Source organism: Vigna radiata, chromosome 10 (genome assembly GCF_000741045.1).
Source record: "Vigna radiata var. radiata cultivar VC1973A chromosome 10, Vradiata_ver6, whole genome shotgun sequence".
Taxonomy (NCBI): Eukaryota; Viridiplantae; Streptophyta; class Magnoliopsida; order Fabales; family Fabaceae; genus Vigna; species Vigna radiata.
Window position 1 is genome coordinate 4,989,896 of NC_028360.1, and position 19,337 is coordinate 5,009,232.

The following is a 19,337-nucleotide window of genomic DNA, read 5'->3' on the forward strand; positions in this document are numbered from 1 at the left end:
ATGGAAATGACTTTTCACCTAACGATCAGAAATATAGACGTCAGGTTTGAAGGACTGACGTCTAAAATTCTATAGACATCAGAGATGGACCTAACCGACACCTATATTGCCAACTTATTTACAGAGTTGTCACCGGTCATCAATATACGTCGCGGGTGCCTGTAACCGACGTCTACCGTGTGACGTTAAACAGCGTTGTTGCACTAGTGATTATTTTGGATAAAAAGTTTAGATTATTATTAACCTATGTATAAATGTAATATAGCTGCTCCAAGTATAAAGTTGTGCTTTGTTAACGAGTTCAAACACCCAAATGATTCATAATTTGTTATTTCTGAGAAAAAGAAAGCTAGTATAGGATATTATGTATATATAACAAGTACAATCTTCAAATTGATATGCTATATGGAACTCCCTTTCCAGTAACTCCAGGCCCTGAGAATGGCTTCATTAGCTCATATGGCACAACCCCAGCACCATTCCTATTCTTCAAATTAGTATCTGCATTTCTTGAGTCTATGATACCTTCAATCTCCTTCAATTTCGTACTAAACCTTTCAAAGGCCGACTTTATAGTTGGATTCTCAACCCATGATTGTTCCACGTATTGTCCAATATACTCCTCATCTGGAGAATGATCCGATAACAAATTCAAAACAACCATCACCAAGGTTGATTGGATTTGTGATGGTAAACACTCCAGAAATATTTTCTCAGGACTATTTATCAGTTTTTCCAACTCTTCCTTAGAAGGATCTTCTGTAGGAATGTTATTTCTAGCAATTGTAGGTCGGTTAGGGAAATAACCTCCATAAGCATATTGGGCAAAGTTAACAGCTGCATGATGCGCAGAAGCTACCCAAGCTATAGTTGTAATGATCTCTGTAAGGTCTTTTGGTGTTTTGAGATTTGGCCACCATTGTTCTTTGGCTTTGTCTCCATGACCCACTGTTCGAATTTCTGTCCACCATGCTTGGAGCTCTTGATCAGACTCCACTGTGCTTGGGCTTGGATAGTAATGGTTAACATACTCAGTTACCCATTCTTTTATGGCATCCCATATAAGAAGACCATCATTGGCAAAAGGGTAGTCTTCAATTGTTAGCTTTAGGCCATGTGGTGCATTTGGATCAGCCACAGCCATTCCTCTGATAGATCACACAAGAACAACATTAACATCGATAGGTGAGTAATGTGGCTTTACAAAAAGAAGTAAACATAATGAAACTAATACTTTATTCTATAAATGAAGAAAGATTGCTTTCAATTGAATAGCATTTTCTATGCACTTTACCTGGAAATAAGATCATTGGGAAGTGCTTGCAAATCAAACTGCCAAAGTTGATCATATGCCACAGAACTTATTTCCATAGAATATTTTCTTGGAGTGAACGAGCTTTCAATGACCCCATTTGCGCTGATAAGCACCTCACGAGCAAGGGAATTGATCTCCATGGTATATCTCATGTGTGGATGCAGTAATCTATAGATCGGATGCATGGTGCTAAGTTGCCTATGCGTTGCAATGATGAAGGGTTCTACAGCACAATGAGTTCTTAACCTACGAAATTGAACAATTCATGCATACAAAGTTAGAATCACTTACAGACTCTTCAAACTTCCCATACCAACTAATTGGTTTGATCATTGTGTCATTATTATGAATGGCAAAAGACAGTAACATAACTGCACTCACCAATGGCTCACAAGTTCATGATAACCTGAATCATGGGCAAGAACATGAAGTTTGGCCAGCCTCCAAAGCCAGAGATTGGTTGGATGAGAAGAGGAATGAGAAGCTGGTTTGAAGACCTCCTTCCATTGTGGCTTGCCTTCCATAGCTGGTCTTGTGAGCTCAATAGCTAATGGTTTCAATGTTCCTTGTTCAGTGAGGAAGAATAGAGTCCGTGATGCATATAATGTGGTTCCCTTAATCTCTCTCACTTTTCTTACATATGGTAAGAATAAATCATGGTAGTCTAACATAAATAACTTCTTCTGTTCAATAGCCTGCATGTATCCAAACTAAGTATTACTTTTAATCATAACACAGTCTAATTTAGTTTAAGTCAATGATGCTTTTCTACCTCTTCAATTGTGCAATGACCAATTATTTGCGGCTCAATGACTTCTCTAGTGATTGCTGATTCTGGTGAACCATAGATTTGGGGATCTAATTTACTTTTCAAGGGCCACTCCTGCAGAATGAATAAAATGAGAACAAATTATTGAAGAACATTTCAGTGTGTATTATACTAGAAGGAAAAACCAATTATTTTGTTCTACTCTTGCCTTGACCACTTGGATGCTATATGGGTTGACACCTGCCAAAGTTTCCCTTGCAAATTGTTCATCTGATAACCAAAAGAATCTATCCCCTGAAATTTTCAATGACACAATCATATAAATGTAGAAAACTCTATAGTTTCTTTATCTTTTACATGTAGGACTGTGTTGGAAACTCTAGCTTACATGATTTCCCAGTAAAGATGATTAATTAGTACATTGTTTCATATTAAATACAACATCATCTGGAATATCAAATCTATGTAGTATATTGCACAAAAATAAGTTTAAAGCAAGTAATTATGTGAGAAGCTTTGTTTCTTTCTATGAAAGTAAAGTGAACTTACTTTTAAATGCTTCTGGGACATCAAAACGTAGAAGGTTCTGTGTATCATTGACAACACTGAGTAACTTTGGAATTACCCTTTGAAGCACATTCAATCCATTGGCTTGAAGCTGTGGCAAGTGGAATCCCTCTTTGTAGAGCGTGTCTATGTCTTCAAAGCTCACAAATCCAAGATCTTGGTCAGACAGAATTGCATCTAAGGACTCCAAAATCAAACTTATTCCTGAGGATACTGTAGTTGTTGTGAACTGTGTTTGCTTTATGTCAGAAAACACCTCATCGCGTGGAACATAGAAGTTTGATCCTTTCTTTTCAGACAACGGATCTATGTAACAAAAATCAAAAACCAAAAATAAGATTAGACGAAAATCTGTTACAAACTTATAATGATGAAATTATGTAAAAGAAGGGGAAGTGACTGTTAGTAATAGTCCTTCAAAAACTAAGCTGTATTGGAGCAATTGAAACAAATTTTCTGAGAGAAAAACGGCAACTTTGTTCTTTAAACAAGTTATTTTCTAGTTAATTAGAGATTAAACAACCTATTTTAAATATTTTTGAAAAGACTAAATTTAATGAATTTATTTATTAATAAAGTAATAAATATATAGTAAACAAGCAGACGATTTTCTCAATCTTAATATATAATACAATGTAAAAGTCTAGATAGAAAGATCTGACGCATGAAAAGATTAATTACCAAAAACTCTTAACCTATTCATATTATTATAGCTTACAGAAGCATTGTGGACCAGACACAAACACAATAAACATATTTCAATTTGCTTACTTCAATTAAAATTATATATTGTAGAAAATAACAAAAAGGAAAAAGAAAAAGTTTTTTGAAAAATTGAGAGACTACAACATAGGGGTTGGTCGGGAGGAAATATATATATATATATATATATATGTATATATGGCCAGAGTTATAAGAATGGCGGAATATAATTAACATTTTAGGAAGAAAAATGTGTGATTTATAACAAATTGTCAACTGTAATTTTAAGAAGAGCAATATAGTTTTTTTTTTTTTTTTACTTATGGTGACTTTAATGGGTTGTGTGAGCGGGTTAGATTTGTCTAATTATTCTAACAGTATTGGATATAAAGGAAAACACTTAGTTATGAAAGTCAAATGAAATTCATATCTTCAAGTAAAATATTAAACTCATGGATATAAAATGTATCCTATTAGATTTTTTTATCAATTATATTATTCATTCTTATGGATTAGAACACCCAAATTTTCTTACATTTATATTTTACTCATTCCTTTTATTGATTAAAAAACCAACATTTTGTCATTTGTATGATAAGTTCATTCTGAATATTATGGTTTATATTTTATTCATTGCTTTTATTGATTAAAAAAAACAACTTTTTTTCATTTCCATGATAAGTTTATTCTGAATATTATGTTTTCTTGTCTCAGACCTTGTTAGGTATTTAAACATCTATACATAGTGACACTAAATGTACTCCATATATTCCATTTGGTAAAATAGCTAGGAAGATAAAATGATTCTTTTGGAGGTGGAGGGTAACTTGGTAAGTATATATGGTTACATAAAAACGACAATGTTTTACTTTTTTATTTTTAATGAAGAGATATTATAATAAATATTATTTAATTAAATTTAAATTTTTTATGAAGTTAAATTTTATTAGACATTTTTCTCATTAATATTGTAGTTTAAAATAACAAATAATTGTTGTTTTTAATTAAAAATATATTGGAAAATGTCGGTAACTTCCTTATTATCATCACTTATAACAAACAAAGAATAATTGTTATTACCGTCATGAATATAGGTGACAATGACATTCCTCTATTATTCAACATATTTTTACATTAATTATAATATAAATTTATATTAATAACAAACTTTATATTTATTAATACATGAAAAATAATAAGATGACAGATAATATAATAGCTATTAACAAAGTTAAATGATAAAAACTTAATTTCAATTGAAAAATGGAAAAAAAAATAAATCACTGCTATTAAACTAAACAAATTTAATAAACTCATTAAAAAATACACAAATTTATATTTAAAAATAAATTAACAATAACAAATATTATTGTAGAATTATTTATTTTGAGGTATTGAGTATGGGTCTAAGTAAAGATGGAGGATTTCTTTAATTTATTCATTAGTAAATCTTAATTGTGAGTTATTTTAATTTTTGTTGTATATGTATAATGATTTAGGTTACCTACAAAAATTCTATATGATACTTATAAAAAGAAAAAGAATCAAAAAGTGAGATAGAGAAAATAGTTAAATAACCTGCTTTTGATGCCTCTCGACCTGTGCGACAGCGTCTTGGGTATGGATATTGCTTGGAGCCACCAAGAACAGGCCTTTTGAGGTCAATGTTGGTGTCAGGGTCTCCCAGATCATTGTAAACATCATAGTCGTAAATTCTATCACTGCTTTTTCGTTCTCCTTCTCCATTTCCTCTTATTGCCACCAATTCCTCTTCCCTTAACTTTCTTAATCCACTTGGTGTTTCTGATGGCAAGTACAACTGTTCCATGCATATACATACATTAAAAAACAACTTTAAAAAACTAAAACTAATTAACTCTATCCACAAATTTATATTGAAGTAAAACATGATGAAAAATTGTTATATATGAAGAATGGAGAATTTGATTTACCATCAGAGACCTTAAGAATCTTATGACAGACAATTGTTGTAGAACAACTTCTTGCATCTCAGATTCAAACCAAAGAGAAGTTGTAAGTTGTCAGTGTAAGTGTAAGTGTAAGTCAATCTAGAAACCTTGTTAGGCTTATTTGATATCTCTTGTGTATCATATTTAACATATATACATATATTTATAACCTCACTTATATAAAACTATAGTTTATGTGCAGCAAAATGTTGACAGAGACTTGTCATAAAAAAGAAAAAAAAAAAAAAAAAAAAAGGTAACCTGTATCTACCTGTAATCCTATGGTCATTAAACATTATTTAATTTTAGTTTTGTTAAAATCATGGGTTATACATTAAATCATTAAATCGTTATGTTTAATTAGGTATATATGTTTGAATAAGCATGAATGATAATAAGTAACATCAAAGCATAATGATAGAATCATTAACATATTAAGCAACAAGAAAGCAGAAATCCTAACACATTATCTATTGCTTAATTATCGGGGGAAGCAAATACATTTACCATCATATATTAATGAATAATCGAATACTTAAATTAATCAATTGTAGTACATCATTTGTACTTACGGTGATAATTATCTTTCCATGCAATCTTCATTGGCAAATACTTGTTGTAAGCCTAATCATATTAGTGTGGTTCTACTTTACATATTAAAAAAAACAAATATTAGACGGGTTATAAAAATCAATTTATTTACATATATTATTTTTGTTAGGTTATTAGACTTTTTTCTATTTGGATAATAGATCCAAATAATATGGACCATTATATCTCACTTTGCTTTAGTAGAGAGGAGTTAAATTAGTAGGATACATAAGAGTCATTTGATGACAGAGAAAAATCAAGTGAGAGATAAAGGAATAGAGATATTTTTCTTGCATAACACAAAATATGTATTGGTGTTTTTGTCGTTGTGAAGTTGTTCATCGTTGGATCGGGCTAATTTTTGGACAGTGTATTCAAAACGTATGGTTCTTCATTCTGACCATTTGGATCGTCATTCGGAGGTCTAGTTTGGGAGAAAGCAACTTCACATCAACAACTCTGTTTTGAAGATTTTTCATTTTCTTTCTCTCATTTGTAAGCATTCATGCTTAACTAGTTTGGTTGGTTGAAAAATCATTTGGTGTTTTTATTGGAGACTCTTTTGTACCCTATTATTGATCATAGTGGATTTTTCTTTGGCCTGGATAACTCGTGGTTTTTACTCTTGCATTAAGGGGTTTTCCACGTAAAAAATTGTGGATGTCACTTTGTGCTTTGGATTTTGATTTTACTCTATTTTTTTTTTGTTCCTCGTAGATTATCGCAAGAAGGGGGATTGAATTTTTGTTGTGATAATACTCCTTGTTGAGTTGTTATTATTTTTGGCCCTTTTTTTCATCAAAGTGGCATTAAAGCTCTTTGGTTAAGGGACTGTTTAGCTTACATTAATGATGGAGGCACATACTAAATTGATTCTTTTGATTGAAGAAAATTATCACCTATGGAAGCGCAAGGTGAAGGACTTGCTATTTGTGAAAATTTTGCATCTTCCTATTTTTGCTTCCAATAAGTAGGAATCCAAGTCAGATGAAGAATAGGAGATGCAATTGTTTCTTAGAGGAGTTAAACATGGGGATGCAATTGTTGCTTAGAGGAGTTAAACATGCTCTAGATGTTTGCTTTAACTTGATTTCTATGCAAGTACTTGATGATGGTGGATATGATAACCACTTTGGTTTAGGAAAGTGGAAGCTCACCAAAGATAACTTGATTATGGCGATAGGGAGAAAAACTATAAGCTTTATTAGGCAAAAGCTTTGGTTGCTAAAGGCAGAGTGAATGCATGTATATAGAATCATCTTTGTGGCATCGAAGGGTTGGGCTATTAGTGAAAAAGGGACTTAATTGCTTAATTAAAAAGGATGTTCTCTCAGGATTGAAGAGTGTGGAGTTAGAGAAATGTTCTTATTGCATGGTTGGTAAACAAACCACAGTATCGTTCAAGAAGCATCCTCCCTTCAAGAAGTCAGAGTTGCTTGAGTTGGTTAATTTTGATGTTTGTGTCCCACTAAAGGTAAAGTTTTTTAGTGGTTCAATTTTCTTTGTTATGTTTATTGATGATTGTTCTAGGAAGCTTTGGGTCTATGCATTATAGAGAATGGACCAAGTGTTGAAAAAAAATTAAAGAATTTCATGTTTTGGTTGAGAGGTAGTCAAGAAAGAAGCTAAAGCGCATTCGTACTGACAATGGTGGTGAATATTGTGGACCATTTGATACTTATTGTCGGTAGTATAGTATTGCACATGAGAAGACTCCTCCCAAAACTCCTCCCAAAACTCCTCAATTGAATGGTTTAACAGAGAAGATGAAAATGACATTGGTTAAAAGAGTAAGTTTGATTCTTTCTAAAGCAAAATAGCCTAAGCATTTCTAGGATGAGGCATTGCTTACAATAATGCATGTTATTAATCTAAGTCTTGTAGTTGCTTTGAACTCTGAGGTGCTAGACAAAATTTGGTTTAGCAAGAATGTTACCTATGATCATTTGTGTGTCTTCGGTTGTAAAGCTTTCGTTCATGTTCCAAAGGATGAAAGATCCAAGTTGGATGTGAATACAAGACAATGCATCTTCATTGGTTTTGGTTAGGATGAATTTGGCTACAGGTTGTATGACCCTATTGAAAAGAAAGTCGTTAGAAGTCATGATGTGCTTTCATGGAAGATCAAACCATTGAAAACATTGATAAGGTGGAGAAGTCTACACCTAAGGAAGATGGTAATGTGGCTGATGTTGATTCAATTCCATTGTTTGTTAATGATTTAGATACTAATGTTCATGATGATGAGCAACATGGTGATACTGACAATCAGTAAGTTGGAGATGACTTGGATGTTCCTATTGATAATGTTGATGAAGAGGAACATGATGTGTCACAAGATCAGAGTCTTGGTGATGTACCTAAGCTACCTCAAGTTCACCGAGAAGATCTAAAAGGCCAAAACAAGCTTCTGAGAAGTACTCTCATTAGTGCTAAAACAACGTATAGCATCACATGTTCAACGTCCAACCATTGAATAGCCAACGTTAAAAATGGTCGATGACATTTTTGTAAATAAATGCAATTATTAAACGTTGTTTATAATTATAATTCGACATAAAAGGATATAAAACGTTGAATACCCCAGCGTTAGACGTTAAAAGGTTAGTGAATTCATTAAAACTTTGAGCAGGAGATTGAAAATTCATTCACTTTATCTTAGTGTGCAAGACCGTTATCTCTTCTCAAACTTTTCTCGAAGGAAGTTTGACGACCATCACAAGTAATCTTTCTTTCATTTGATACAAATGCATGTTAATTAACTACTTTATGTATGATTTTCGTTTGTTTTGACGAATTATTTACGTGTTCTTGTCCTTCATAGGCGCATTCTGCTTTCTCTCTCATGGGTGACGACACTTTATTCTGATGAACCCACCTTTTGAAGGTTAGTTTTTGTTTTCGTTTTGAAGAACTCATTTTTTGAACTTGTTTGTTGTTGTTTTTTTTGTTGAACTTGTTTATGGTTGTTGTTTGGTTGAACTTGTTTGTTGTTGTTGTTTGGTTGAACTTGTTTGTTGTTGTTGTTTGATTGAACTTGTTTGTTGTTGTTGTTTGATTGAACTTATTTGTTGTTGGTTATTGTTGTTTGTTGTTGATTATTGTTGTTTGTTGTTGATCATAGTTCATGCTTTATAAAATACCAAAAACTAAAATTTGTTGTTTTTTTGCTTTTCAGATCTGATAGAGTTGTAAAAAAGGATAGCAATTAATTAAAAAAATAAAATAATAATTGATTAATGTCATATATTGACAAAATTCGACATTAAGTTAATGTCGTATATTGAATAAAATTGACGTTAATTGAACGTCGAATTTTTTAAAATTCGACGTTAATTTAACATCTCTTGATATGACGTCATTCGCGATTTTGCCGTTAAAAGTCCAAAATATTCGACGTTGTACGCGATTTTTGTAATAGTGTCTGCCAATGAGTATGTGATGTTGACTGATGAGGGAGAACTTGAATGTTGTGAAAAGGCCATTGAGAGTGAAGAAAAGAAAAAATGGTTAGATGCAATTCAAGATGAGATGAAATTTGTCCATGGTAATGACACTTATGATTTGGTGAAGTTGCCTAAGGGTAAGTAAACATTGGAGAATAGGTGGATTTCAGGGCGAAGCATGACAACAATTATACATCTCCCAAATACAAAGCCAGATTAGTGGTGAAAGACTTCAAACAAAGAACGTGTGTTGACTTCAACGAGATTTTCTCACTTGCGGTGAGGATGACATCCATCAGAATTGTGCTATGTTTAGTTACTACTCTAGATTTGGAGGTTAAGCAAGTGGATGTGAAGACAACTTTCCTTCATGGTGATTTGAAGGAAGAAATTTATATGAAGCAACCTGATGGTTTTCTTGTTGAAGGCAAGGAAGACGTATGTCCTCATTTAGCCTTTAATATTAGATTATTAATTAGTTTTTGTACTTTAATAGAATATTAATTAGGATTTGTTATAATTTGGTTTATTTAGAATGAGGTACAAAAACATGTTAAAAATAACTTTTTAGTTGAGCAAATGTTCTTTGTGTATTTTGATGTGTGTTAGTGAAGCTACAACTAAGTTAAGTTCATTGAAGTGTAGAAATAAATTAGTTAAAGTTTCATGATACCTCAAAGATAAATCCAAAAATGATAAATAATCAAGACCATAATAAGTCAATCCAAGCCTAGCATAAAAAATGAAGAAATTTGGCTTAGCAACCTCATGGTTTTGTTATTTTTGGAACTCCTCAAAGATTATCGAAATAAAAGAGATTGAATTTTTGTTGTGCCGTTACTCCGTGTTGATTGGTCATTGTTTTTGGCCCTTTTTTCCATCAACTTTAGCTAAGTTTATATAGTTATACCTTTACTATTGGTTTTTGAATATATATATATATATATATATATATATATATATATATATATATATATATATATATATATATATATATATATATATATATAAGTGACTATTTTTATATAACATTATGAAAACCAAATGGAAGGTTGAAGTGAAGGTAAGGAGTTTGATTTCCATATAATATAATTATTGAGGAAGAGATTATTACAAGTGAAACAATTTGTCCTGTGATAATGAATTGGGTTACAAGTTCATTGCTCAACACACTTGGACGTTGGGTCTCTTTTTAATTGTCGTCAATGGATGTTGGTTTGAATGAGAACTAAGGTTATTCACCGTCGTTTTCTAGTGTGATGTCAAATTGACATTTTTTATTAAGACGTTAGAATTTGGAATAACGTAGAAATTCATTTTTGTAATAGACTGAACTTGTTATATTTTTAAGCTTGTTGTTTTACCATGAAGTATAATTTGATGATTGCATGGTACTAAGCATGTGAACTAGTAGGAATAACCACAACCAAAACAATCAAGATCCTATCTAGTAGCTACACTTATCTTATTAAGGTCTTCCATAAATTTCTTCAAGAGCCCTAAAAATATCCTATCTAACAAGTTTGAACCACTAAAAATATCCAAAAATAATCTTAAAAAGCATAACTTTTAACTTAGTTTTATCTTTACTTTGAAGGATGAGTAATGATTCTCCATTTTTAAGAAACCTTCAACCAAGTTCCTATCAAATTGGATAAACTATTTTATTAACCTTTACAACCTATTAGAGTAAGTTAGTATATTAGATTAATTTTTGAATTTATTAATTGAATATTTTTGCTAATATAAGTTTAAAATCAATTTTTTTTAATAATATTTGATATTTTTTAGTTATAAATGTCTAAAAATGTATTAACTCTGATATTGAAATATGTTGAAGAAAAAAAAAATATATTTTAATTAAGTACTCAAAACATTAAAATATAAAATATGATTGCATATTAACATTAATTCTCGATTTAATAAATAAATAAATAAATATATATGCAGATTACTTAAAAATCAAACACCTGTAATTGCCTTAATTATTAAAGAAGTTGAAATAATTAAAAAATAATGTTTTATTGTAATAAATGAAAGATGTGAATAATTATTTTATAAAACTAATTAATTTAATAATTCATTAATGAAGATATATATAAGGAGAAGTAATTGTTTAAAATGAAATGGAGTATGAAGATATAGTTTCCATGTGAGTGTTTAGTCTGACCTTGTTAGCAAAGAAGAGTCTCTTATGAGAAGTGTTTGGCTGAATCCATGAATCACAGGCAAAGTGCACAGGGCCACTAGGGAGGCCATCAAGAACTATGTTCTTTAGGAAGATCTCATTGTGGTCCTCATTGCGTACCCAAACAGCGCCTACATTCCCAAAAGTTGCTGCTAACTCAAAACTCACCTCATATTGCACCTCATCCTCTGTTGACCCAATCTTGTGCACATTACTCTCTCCTGTCTTTCTCTCTGTCTTGCTTTCTTCATACATTAACAAATATATCACAGATCATTCAAAATTTAAAATTCAAACAGTAAGATATATATATATATATATATATATATATATATATATATAGATATATATATATATATAGATATATATAGATATATAGATATATATAGATATATAGATATATATTTTAGAGTAAAGTATGTTTTGCATTCATGTGTACATTTTCTTAAACATCTTATTCGTTAATAATAATAATTAACTAATGAAAATCACAATTTCAATTTTGTACCTAATCACAATAACTTTTAATTGATATTTAACTATGTATTAAAATCGCCATGTATATTTCATTTCTGTATATCGTTATATCATAGAATTTTGATAAGAAATTTTTAATATATTTGAAAATTTAAAAGGAAACAAAACACATTTTACCTTATACATTAAACAAACATGTATATTTAGTTAATTTTATTTTTTTTAATTTCTAATATTACATATACCAGTGAAAGAGTAACATATATTTTAAAAGTGAAAGAGAGACATATATTTTAAGAAAATAATAATAATGATTATGTAAAGTAATAAACACTGGAGTCATTTTTAAGTATGTGGGCAGTTTATTTTTAATTTTAAATTATAATTAAGAGTAAAATAAAAAAATATTAAATGTAAATACTCTTTTATATAATGTTACATATTTTTTTTAATTAAAATTTAAATAAAAATAAAATTAAAATATAAAACGTATTTACCAAAAAAATCCATAAATCATTAAATTTTGTACACCTTATTTAACATTTTTCCAACTAAAATTAAATTATTAGTGTCATATAATACGTAATATTAAGAATAATTTTCTTTTTAATTTTACGGAAACCAAAAACAAAAACAAAATTACAAAGAACAAAATTAAATCTTAATTTGGCAGAGATTAAAAATAAAATTGATTTTTAATATATAAATATCATGTAATTATTTTTTTAAAACTCTAATTTAACCATATATTGCTTAAAATATTTCACGGGTGTTGATCCCTTCACCTCCCCAAGCGGGTCTTGGACCTCCCTACTATTTTAATTTATTTCAAAAATATTTTACACCTCCTACTATTTTCTTTTATTCCAAAAATATCTTACACCTTCTCACTATCCTTAACAATTTTTCTCTTTCTCTCTGCATTAATGGAGCATTTACATGACTCATTAATGGAGCATTTACATGACTCAAATTTGAACTTGTGATATATTTAAAAAAGTTTGATTCAATCTTATTTACACTGTTCAATATATTTTTTTCTTTTCAAATTACTTAATAAATGGTAAAATTTTGTTCTAAATTTCTAGAAAAATGTTTATATATATCTGTCTTTTTTTTATATATAATATCTATAATTTTTAACATTATATTATGTTTTAACTCACCGACATATTTGACTCAAATAACTTGAATAAAATATTTAATTTATTAGATAAATAATATAAAAATATTATTAAATACCTAAAATATAAAAAAAAATTATTTGTTAAAGATTTAGAATTTATTTAGTTCTTTGGTCATTATAAATTTAGTATATAATAATAATATATCATTATTTACTATTAATATTATTATGTTTATTATTTTTTATTTGCATCTAACTTTTAATTTTATAAAATGGAAATGGTAGAAGTACTAATATTGAAGTTTCCTCTGAATTTTGTATTTTGTAGTATGTCAAAAATTCAAATCTGAACCATGTAAATGCTTCATTAATACAGTGAGAGAAAGAGAAAAATTGTTAAGGATAATAGGAAAGTCTAGGGTATTTTTGAAATAAAAAGAATAATGGAAAAGTATAAAATATTTTTAAAATAAATAAAAATAGTGAGGAGTTACAGAACCCACCTAAGAAGGTTGGAAGGTGGAGGGAGCAACACCCAATATTTCACTCTTTATTTAAAAGCCCCATATTGTTTTCAATGACAATTTATATCAAATCGTACCACTAATAATCTTGGAGTCAGCGTGTTAAAATCCATTCATTTTGTGTTTAGAACTTTATATTTATGTACGAAATGAATAAATTCAACCAATAATATCTTCAAACTTTTTCTGGTAAATAATTATTACATTTTGTCTTAACATAATTTTGTCCTCACTATTTTCACGAAACCATTTATTATAAGTTATGCGCATTTGTTAATTTAAATTTGAATATGTGTAATATAATACTCGTACGTGATAAGAAAGAAGAAAAATATTATTTTTAATTTAGTTTAAACTGTTATAATAAGTTAGAATATATTTCGTCCATAAGATGAATAGTTTGCAAAGCATAAAATCCAATTATTATATTATATATTTATTTTATATATAATTCCATTTTAATGATTATATGGAGAATTTGACTTTTCTTTCCTCTGGATAGGGTGATATCCAGTAAGGAAACAAGAACCCCACGTTATCTATCATGTGGACAATTGGCACATCACAATTGGCAAAAATACAATTGTGAGAGTGACTACATTCACGAATATATAAATACTAATTAGAAAATCTCTTCAAATATATTCTCAACAGTTTAGTTTTATTTTATTCAATGGAATTTACGAGTGATCCCAAAAATATATTGGCCTTATTCTCATTGGATGACATCTTACCTAGTACGATTTACTATAGTTTGATAATTGTTTTTATATACAATATTCATTGTAGTTCTTATAATAATACATAAACAGATATAAAAAACAATATTCAAGTGTATTTCGATAAAATTTCTTATGAAACCTAAATAGATATAAAAAAAATATATTCAAGTGTATTTTGGATAAAATTTATTTTGAAAAATAATAGTTTCTCAAAAACATTATTTACAGCTTATGAATATCCCTTACGTTAAACTTTAAATACTCATAAACAAGTTTATTAAACATGCTTATTGCAGAAAGAATTGTATGTTTGCAGCTAATGAAAAAAACATGGTAGAAACAGAAGTGCAATTAGATCATGTGCATGAACAGCTTTCTTTTAACATTTTTAATACAATATTATGAAAGAAAAGAAAGAAAACATGTGAGAAATATACATGTTAAAATTGTGTATAAAAATTAACACTTTTGTATAACTTGAAGAAAAAAGACGATGATATTTTGACAACACTTTTTGACACTTTTTTTACAACGGGACACATGTCATTATTTTATTGGTCTATTTGAATTAACATTTAAAAAAATATTTAAAACAAACTAATAATGATAAGCTGTCACGTATGCGTTGTCAAAAAGTTGTTAAAAAGTGTTGTTAAAAAGCCTTTTTCCGAACACAAACATGGATGCAATTTGAGAAACAGAACATACTTGGATCAAGTTCATCGCTGACAAGCTCCAAAGCGAGTGTTTTCCCAACCAAGTCCTTGATGCCATCAAGACCTCCATTAACGAGATTTCCAAGCAGTCCACCACTTCTTTGCTTCACAGTGACAAGGGCCTTCACAGTTTGAGAAGTTGTGATGGTTTTGGTGTTTTTGGAACTGCTTGCCATTACAACTTTCATGCACCTATGAACCTTTCTCTGTGTAGGAAAAGAGAGTTTACGCTGCTTCAAGAACCAGCAATTTATATGGCTATTATTGTGAGTATCTTCCCCACCTATATATAGAGGGAAAGATGAGCTATTGAAGACACTTATTCGGTGCACATGTGAGTTTCTCAATGTCAACATGGTTAATCTTATATTCCAACCTAAAATGGTCTCTCCCAACTTACAATTACAACAAGTTTTTGGTTAAGGACTACTATCTAGGTTTAGAGTTGGGGTCCTTTATATTGGAGCAAAGATGATCTACGTGGCTTAAAGACAAATTGTGAAAGTTGTTTGACTTTTCAAATAACGAATCCTTATAAGTTTATATAAGTTTTTATAAAGATATATTTTAATATCATCTTAATATTTAAACTTTAATTTATTATTGTTTTACAAAAATGGTTTACTAAAGATAAAACTTCATAAAAAAAATGCTATTATAAACTGATGTTATCTTGGGATATTAATATTGATAATCAAATTTTTTGAATTTTTTTATGTTAATTTGAAGGGTTAGTATAATTGAAATGTCAAAATTTATAATGAAATCTAACTTGTTTTTTTTTGGTAGGGTTAAGATCTCTTACTCAAAGCATTTTAAGTTATTGGAAGACTAGATGGGTTTTCTCATGGTCTTTTGTTATTCAAGTTGTGTTGTTCGCTATTTTTTCTCTTTCTCCAAATTGTGTGGGAGGGTATCTGCAAAAGATCTTCAGATGCCGAAGTAAGTGACTTTGCATAATAAGAGTGATAATATTCAATAAAAAGTAAACACTCAAAATTAGTTACATAACCTTCCCATCAAACATATATATATATATATATATATATATATATATATATATATATATATATATATATATATATATATATATATATATATATATTAAAATGAGTTTATTAGGCCTGACCCATTAACAGTCAATTAGTTGTAACTATCGCAACAACTACCTTAATCGATTGGTGAAGAGAGTTATTAATTGTTTGTTTGTCCAATCCATTGCTTGACAAGTATTAGTACCATACACTTTTATTTGGATAAATTTTAACACAATTTTTTTTTCTTTTAAATTTATTATGAGAGACATTGATCTTGATTGGTAAAGGATTTCACGGAGTATTTGTTTGAAACAATCCCAACTAGGGGCGGCTTGAAGAAATTTTTTTGAGGATTTTGAACGAAGCCTTTTTAATAAATATTTTAAAGAAAAAGTTTGAGGTGTAAACTTTAACACAAGTCAATTTATATAACTTCTTTATATTTTTATTTTTTACTCGTACTTAAGTTATTTTTAGTTTATAGAATATTTATTATATTATTTTATTTTGCATAAGATTGCTTGCGTTAATTTTTTTTTCAATAAAATTTATGTAAAAAAAGGGGTTAAATTTGTTTTTAGTCTCTATACTTTTGGACGATTTTGGTTTTAGTCCATTTTCAAATTAAGGTATAATTTAGTCTTTCAACTTTAGAAAACTCTGGTTTTAGTCATTTTTACCAATTTTTTTTTAATTTTATTTGCTGTTTCAAACGCGATTCTCAGTTAACATTGAAACAAAAATGTGCAAGACAGGGTAAACAATCCAAATGCTATAATGAAACGCCCAGAGTTTTATGAAGTTAAAGGACTAAATTATACCTTAGTTTAAAAATGGACTAAAACCAAAATCGTCCAAAAATACAGTACTAAAAACATATTTAATAAAAAAAAAAAAAGCCTGTCAGTAAAATAAACTTTTTTTTTTCTTGTTCTCGTTTAATTGGTAGGTTACTTGCAAACAGTTGCACTAGGACCTACTCGTGTTGTACTATATATATAGAAAGTCACGCGGTGACAATTTAATATTCTGCTACGTATTATTTTGACATATTCAAATCCCGCATCTATATGGACACATTGCTTTTTCAAAAGATATTACTTACACCTCACGTTCTCATGACGTCCACTGATTTAATTCTCTACTTTCTAAAAAAAAAAAGGAAAATTATATTTTAACACTATTTTTTGACACTATTTTGACAGTGCACACGTGTCAAAATGTGATTGGACAATTTCAAATTAAAAAAGTTGAGGCAGGAATATATTTGGAAGAGAAAAATAAAAGTTTGTGTTTTTAATTTAAAATCGTCCAACCACATTTTGACACGTGTACAGTGTCAAAATGGTGTCAAAAAATTGTGTTAAAATATCATTTTTCAAAAAAAAACAACCAATTCACACATTTATTAGAAACCCACGTTTAAAACAATACACAAATAAAGACTCTTTTAATACACGTAAGTTTCTAGGGATTTAATTTTCTCTAGATATAAATTTTAAAATAATATCAACATTTATCCTAAATATATTAATGAGTTACGTTTATATTATTTATCATCAAACATTTTCGAGAGTTACATTGAAAAAAAGTTAGGTCTTATTGTTACAAGAAATACTGAAAAAAGAATCATACTTCTATATGATAAAGTATTATGGTATAAAAGATCAAGTATTCTTCGATATATATAATTAAGTATTATTATTCCTTGATATTAGTATAGGTGCTCTTCCTGATTAAATATGTGTTAGACTATTAAATTAATATATATTCGATTTATTCATTATGACATTATATAAGTCACCTATTTACTATAATTAATTATAATAATTAAAAAATTAACAGATATTTAAACTAGTAATTCATACTTATGTAAATAAAGATTCATAAATAATTTTTACAATGTTTATTTATTATTATATTTATTGTATGTTGATATTGACTTTAAACGTCTCTAACATAATCTTTACTTAATTTAAGAACTACGATACATAAAATAAAGAATACTTTAGATATTGAAAATTATAAGTGTATGAGGTGTGCTTAAAATATTTATAAGATAAATATTCGTTTTGAAGAATACTTATTTAAACATGATATAAGCATAATCAGGTCTTACATAATATCCTTATCTTCTATAAAATTTAAAAACAAGAAAGGAAAGGCAAAAGTTCGAAACTTATTTTTGAAGTTAAACTAAAGACAGTAACACTCTTTTTTTCAAGGTGCATCTAGAGTTGTTGAACTACCGGAATACGTAGACAAGGTGTTATGTTAATCCACACTCACCAATAAAAACTGGGACCCTACACACATTAATTAGGGTTGTGCTGATAAAAGTACGTCAATTACTGTCATACCACAAAGAGACAGAACTTCCCATACAAGTAAAGATGAAATTTTTTGGTCCGATCCCAATCCTCTGCAACAATATAACTTTTCATTATAAGAGAAAATTATTATTGAATCACCAAACATTTCGGGACGAAAGCTTAATAAAAATTTTAAGGATAATGATACTTTCATAACATTTTAATATTATTTATATGTTATTATGTTATTGGGTTAAAATTATTCTACAGTTAATAATAATAGTTAAATATGTTTTTATCCCTTAACTTTTAGTGAAAATTGGAATTAGTTCCTTTTCAAAACTTTGGTCTAATTTAGTTCCCTAACTTTATAAATATATGAATTTAGTTCTTTTAACCAAATTTTGTTAACTTTATTTGATGTTTCAAACGCGTTAAAACGTGCTTGAAACATCAAATAAATCTAACAAAATTTAGTTAAAAGGACTAAATTCATACATTTCTAAAGTTAGGGGATTAAATTAGGCCAAAGTTTTAAAAAGAGATTAATTCCAATTTTCACTGAAAGTTAAGGGACCAAAAACATATTTAACCTTAATAATAATAATCATAAACACCAACATAGACCAATCACAGAATAACACGTAAATGATGTTAAAATGTTGTCAAAAAGATGTTATCAAAAGTATCATCGAAATTTTAATGTTCAAGGAGGAAAATATGACACATGGATTTCAAGAGTCATTTAAATGTGTCTGTGTGTATATATATATAAAGAGAAAGAAGTTGCATTGTATAATCACCATGCATGGCACAAAGTTAGTTATATGTCTGTAAATCCTGGGCAGGATCTACGCAAGGGATGTGGTTGGGGA

General features: G+C 28.8%; 1 protein-coding gene across 1 annotated transcript; it reads right to left on the reverse strand.

Moving 5' to 3' along the window:
• Nucleotides 1-303: 303 nt before the first annotated feature.
• LOC106776123 (linoleate 13S-lipoxygenase 2-1, chloroplastic) lies at nucleotides 304-15,526 on the reverse strand. Its single transcript, XM_014663457.2, has 9 exons — nucleotides 15,106-15,526; nucleotides 11,531-11,793; nucleotides 4,932-5,172; nucleotides 2,634-2,957; nucleotides 2,293-2,378; nucleotides 2,088-2,198; nucleotides 1,697-2,010; nucleotides 1,295-1,561; nucleotides 304-1,148 (listed from the first exon to the last, which is right to left on the reverse strand). The coding sequence occupies exons 1-9, from the start codon at nucleotides 15,467-15,469 to the stop codon at nucleotides 389-391; spliced, it is 2,730 nt and encodes a 909-aa protein (XP_014518943.1). The 5' UTR covers nucleotides 15,470-15,526; the 3' UTR covers nucleotides 304-388.
• Nucleotides 15,527-19,337: the final 3,811 nt, after the last annotated feature.